The sequence below is a fragment of the Boleophthalmus pectinirostris genome, unplaced genomic scaffold, assembly GCF_026225935.1.
Source record: "Boleophthalmus pectinirostris isolate CB_2022bp ecotype Guang Dong unplaced genomic scaffold, ASM2622593v1 HiC_scaffold_16, whole genome shotgun sequence".
Lineage (NCBI taxonomy): Eukaryota > Metazoa > Chordata > Actinopteri > Gobiiformes > Gobiidae > Boleophthalmus > Boleophthalmus pectinirostris.
Window position 1 is genome coordinate 38,219,006 of NW_026571095.1, and position 4,687 is coordinate 38,223,692.

The 4,687-nt window shown below is 52.4% G+C and overlaps 1 protein-coding gene across 2 annotated transcripts in view; it reads left to right on the top strand.

Annotated features, from left to right (window-relative positions):
* The window catches only part of LOC110164336 (cytochrome P450 7B1), a 17,458-nt gene extending 15,317 nt beyond the window's left edge, over positions 1-2,141 (top strand). For both annotated transcript variants that reach the window (XM_055151960.1, XM_055151961.1), the window contains 3 exons: positions 1-151; positions 959-1,137; positions 1,520-2,141. The exon at positions 1-151 is cut by the window's left edge and continues 50 nt beyond it. In XM_055151960.1, the coding sequence (XP_055007935.1) occupies positions 1-151; positions 959-1,137; positions 1,520-1,870 (681 nt within the window). In that variant the 3' untranslated portion in view covers positions 1,871-2,141. The remainder of the gene's footprint in view (positions 152-958; positions 1,138-1,519) is intronic.
* Positions 2,142-4,687: the final 2,546 nt, after the last annotated feature.

Sequence of the window (4,687 nt, forward strand, 5' to 3'; positions counted from 1 at the left end):
ATGTTCTGGTGCTTGTTCCACCTGCTCCGCCACCAGGAGGCGCTGCGAGCCGTGAGGGCGGAGCTACAGGAGCTGATGTCACAGGAAGGACTCAGGCCGGACCCAGACCTGGTCCTGACCGAGGAGCAGCTGGACCGACTCGTGGTTCTGGGTGAGGACTTTAAACGGGACCTTCTCACGTTTCTCCAGGTTCTGGTTTTTCTCTCTGACCCTTTGAAGACACGCCCCCTGTGACACGCCCCCTGTGACACGCCCCCGTCCCCCGTGACACGCCCCCCCGTGACAGTGACACGCCCCCCCTGTGACACGCCCCCCCGTGACACGCCCACTGTGCCACGCCCACTGTGCCACGCCCACTGTGCCACGCCCACAGTGACACGCCCAAATCCAACAACACGTCTGCTTCTGAAAGACGAGTAGTGTGAAGAAGTGTGAAAAAGTGTGACGTGTGCAGTGTGAAGTTAAATCGTGACACATGAGAACATAAAAGTGAAAAGTTTGGTTGTCCCGCCCCTCAGAGCTCTGTCCTCTGGCTCCGCCCCTAAACGACATCAGGGACCTTTTTAAACTCACTCTGCCACATTGTGATTGGATAATTGGTGGAGTGGGCGGAGCTGTGGGCGGAGCTGTGGGCGGAGCTGTGGGCGGAGTGGGCGGAGCTGTGGGCGGAGCTGTGGGCGGAGCTGTGGGCGGTGACACGTCATGTGGCGTAGGGGAAACACCACATGATGATCTGACCGGATTGGACTGAAGCCTGGTTCCGTCTTTTCGTGGTTGAAATCAGATTTATTTCACGTCAGGATCAACATTCTCTGTAGGTCTGATGCTAACTGAGGCACTGCTCTGTCTGAAGGTCTCTTACTCAAAGTTAGACTTTAAATCTGACCTTTGTTTTAGTTCAGTTTGTGTGTAAAAGTGGTCCTGACCCGGTGGTTCTGACCCGGTGGTCCGTGTGCAGGCTCGGTGCTCAGTGAGAGTCTGCGTCTCAGCTCGATGTCCTTAAACGTTCGTGTGGTTCTGGAGGACTTCAGCCTCAGACTGGACCAGACCTCGACCTGGTCCATCCGGAAAGGAGACATGATCACCATGTGTCCCCACAGTGCCCAGCTGGACCCCGAGATCTACCCAGAGCCCAAGGTCAGGACCAGACCAGGACCAGGACTGACCCAAGACTAAACTAGGACTGAACCAAGACTAATCCAGGACTAAACCAGGACTGAACCAGGACTGAACCAGGACTGGACCAGGACTGAACTAAGACTAAACCAGGACTGAACCAGGACTAAACCAGGACTAAACCAGGACTGAACCAGGACTGAACCAGGACTGAACTAAGACTAAACCAGGACTGAACCAGGACTAAACCAGGACTAAACCAGGACTGAACCAGGACTAAACCAGGACTGAACCAGGACTAAACCAGGACTGAACCAGGACTGGACCATGACTGAACTAAGACTAGACCAGGACTGAACCAGGACTGTGAGTGTCTGAGTCTGTTGAATATTTAATGTTCCAGAGTTTCCAGTTCGACCGTTACCTTGACGACGGGAAAGAGAAGTTGGACTTCTACAAGAGCGGCCAGCGCCTCAAGTACCACCTGATGCCGTTTGGTTCCGGTGCCACCATGTGCCCGGGCCGCTTCCTGGCGCTGCACCAGATCAAACAGTTTGTGTGTTTGCTGCTGCTGCACTTGGACGTGGAGCTGTGTGACCCGGACGCCGACGTGCCCCTGGACCTGTCCCGCGCCGGCCTGGGCATCATGCACCCGGCCCACGACGTCCGCTTCAGGTACAGGCCGAGACGCCCCCTGCAGGCCGACGCCGAAACCGCCGCCGAAACCACCGCACGAACCACCGCACGAACATGAACGACCCACGCAGACACATAGAGACAGAACAGCAGATCTCTGACTCCTGCCGTCTGCTGGAACAAACACACCAACGAACATGCCAACGAACGCCCCAACGAACGCCCCAACGAACGCGCCAACGAACGCCCCAACGAACGCCCCAACGAACGCCCCAACGAACGCCCCAACGAACGCCCCAACGAACGCGCCAACGAACGCCCCAACGAACGCCCCAACGAACGCCCCAACGAACGCGCCAACGAACGCCCCAACGAACGCCCCAACGAACGCCGCCAACGAACGCCCAACGAACGCGCCAACGACGCGCCAACGAACGCGCCAACGAACGCGCCAACGAACGCGCCAGCGAACGCGCCACGAACGCGCCAACGAACGCGCCCAACGAACGCGCCAACGAACGCGCCAGCGAACGCGCCAACGAACGCCCCAACGAATACGCCAACGAACGCGCTAGCGTCGATCAGGGTCACACTGCTCGCTTCAACTGAACCAACATTTTTACACAGACACCCCCCCCCCCCCCATCCAGTTTGGTGGTTTTTAAAGTTCGTAAAACCGACTTCACGATTTTTAAATGATTTTTAAACGTGCAACAGGAAGCAGAGACACGAGGAGACGTCAGCCGGATCTGATCCACACGAGTTCTTCTTCCTCTTGAGATTTTATATTTGATGATTTATTTTTCTATTTTATTTTGACATTTTATTTTTGTATATTTACATTTAAATGATTCTGTTTTATTTCACTCGTGTTTCTTTTGCTTTTTTTGCTGCTTGTTTAGAATTTATTCTGACCATTTTTATTTTTCTTTGTTCTTGTTTTGTGACGTGTGACTGAGTCCAGATCATTTCCTGTGGATCAATAAAGTTTGTCTGCAGCCCCGTTCACACTAGTGTTTATGTGAGTGTCCGTTCACACTAGTGTTTATGGAGTGGTTGGTTCACACTAGTGTGTATGGGAGTGGTTGGTTCACACTAGTGTGTATGGGAGTGGTTGGTTCACACTAGTGTGTATGGGAGTGGTTGGTTCACACTAGTGTGTATGGGAGCGGTTGGTTCACACTAGTGTGGGAGCGGTTGGTTCACACTAGTGTGTATGTGAGCGGTTGGTTCACACTAGTGTGTATGGGAGCGGGTGGTTCACACTAGTGTGTATGGGAGCGGTTGGTTCACACTAGTGTGTATGGGAGCGGGTGGTTCACACTAGTGTGTATGGGAGTGGGTGGTTCACACTAGTGTGTATGTGAGTGGGTGGTTCACACTAGTGTGTATGGGAGCGGGTGGTTCACACTAGTGTGTATGGGAGTGGGTGGTTCACACTAGTGTGTATGGGAGGTGGTTCACACTAGTGTGTATGGGAGTGGTTGGTTCACACTAGTGTGTTATGGGAGTGGGTGGTTCACACTAGTGTGTATGGGAGTGGGTGGTTCACACTAGTGTGTATGGGAGTGGGTGGTTCACACTAGTGTGTATGGGAGTGGTTGGTTCACACTAGTGTGTATGGGAGTGGTTGGTTCACACTAGTGTGTATGGGAGTGGTTGGTTCACACTAGTGTGTATGGGAGCGGGTGGTTCACACTAGTGTGTATGGGAGCGGTTGGTTCACACTAGTGTGTATGGGAGTGGGTGGTTCACACTAGTGTGTATGGGAGGTTGGTTCACACTGTGTGTATGGGAGTGGGTGGTTCACACTAGTGTGTATGGGAGTGGGTGGTTCACACTAGTGTATGGGAGTGGGTGGTTCATATGGTGTTCACACTAGTGTGTATGGGAGTGGGTGGTTCACACTAGTGTGTATGGGAGTGGGTGGTTCACACTAGTGTGTATGGGAGTGGTTGGTTCACACTAGTGTGTATGGGAGTGGTTGGTTCACACTAGTGTGTATGTGATTCGTTCCTTTTGATTCTCTGAGTTTGTGACGTCGTCGTGAAACGAAAAAACTAATATTTTCTTCATTATTTGTCTCCAAAACCAAAATGAAAAAAAGAACAAAAAACAGAAAACGAATCATTTTTCAGTTTCTGTGTTTAGTCCTGGTTTAGTCCTGGTCTAGTCCTGGTCGAGTCCTGGTCGAGTCCTGGTCTAGTCCTGGTCTAGTTCTGGTCTAGTCCTGGTCTAGTCCTGGTCGAGTTCTGGTCTAGTCCTGGTCTAGTCCTGGTTTGAGTTCTGGTCTAGTCCTGGTCTAGTCCTGGTTCTGGTTCTAGTCCTGGTCGAGTCCTGTCGAGTCCTGGTTAGTCTAGTCCTGGTCTAGTCCTGGTCTAGTCCTGGTTTAGTCCTGGTCCTGTCTAGTCCTGGTCGAGTCCTGGTCGAGTCCTGGTCTAGTCCTGGTCTAGTCTGGTTGAGTCTGGTCTAGTCCTGGTCTAGTCCTGGTCTAGTCCTGGTCTAGTCTGGAGTTCTGGTCTAGTCCTGGTCTAGTCCTGGTCTAGTCCTGGTTTAGTTCTGGTCTAGTCCTGGTCTAGTCCTGGTTTAGTCCTGGTCTAGTCCTGGTCTAGTCCTGGTTTAGTTCTGGTCTAGTTCTGGTCTAGTCCTGGTCTAGTCCTGGTTTAGTTCTGGTCTAGTCTGGTCTAGTCCTGGTCTAGTCCTGGTTCTAGTCCTGGTCTAGTCCTGGTTTAGTTCTGGTCTAGTCCTGTAGTCCTAGTCCTGTCTAGTCCTGGTCTAGTCCTGGTCTAGTCCTGGTTTAGTTCTAGTCCTGGTCTTAGTCCTGGTCTAGTCCTGGTTTAGTTCTGGTCTAGTTCCTGGTCTGGTTTAGTCCTGGTTTAGTCCTGGTTTAGTCCTGGTTTAGTCCTGGTTTAGTCCTGGGTCTAGTCTAGTCCTA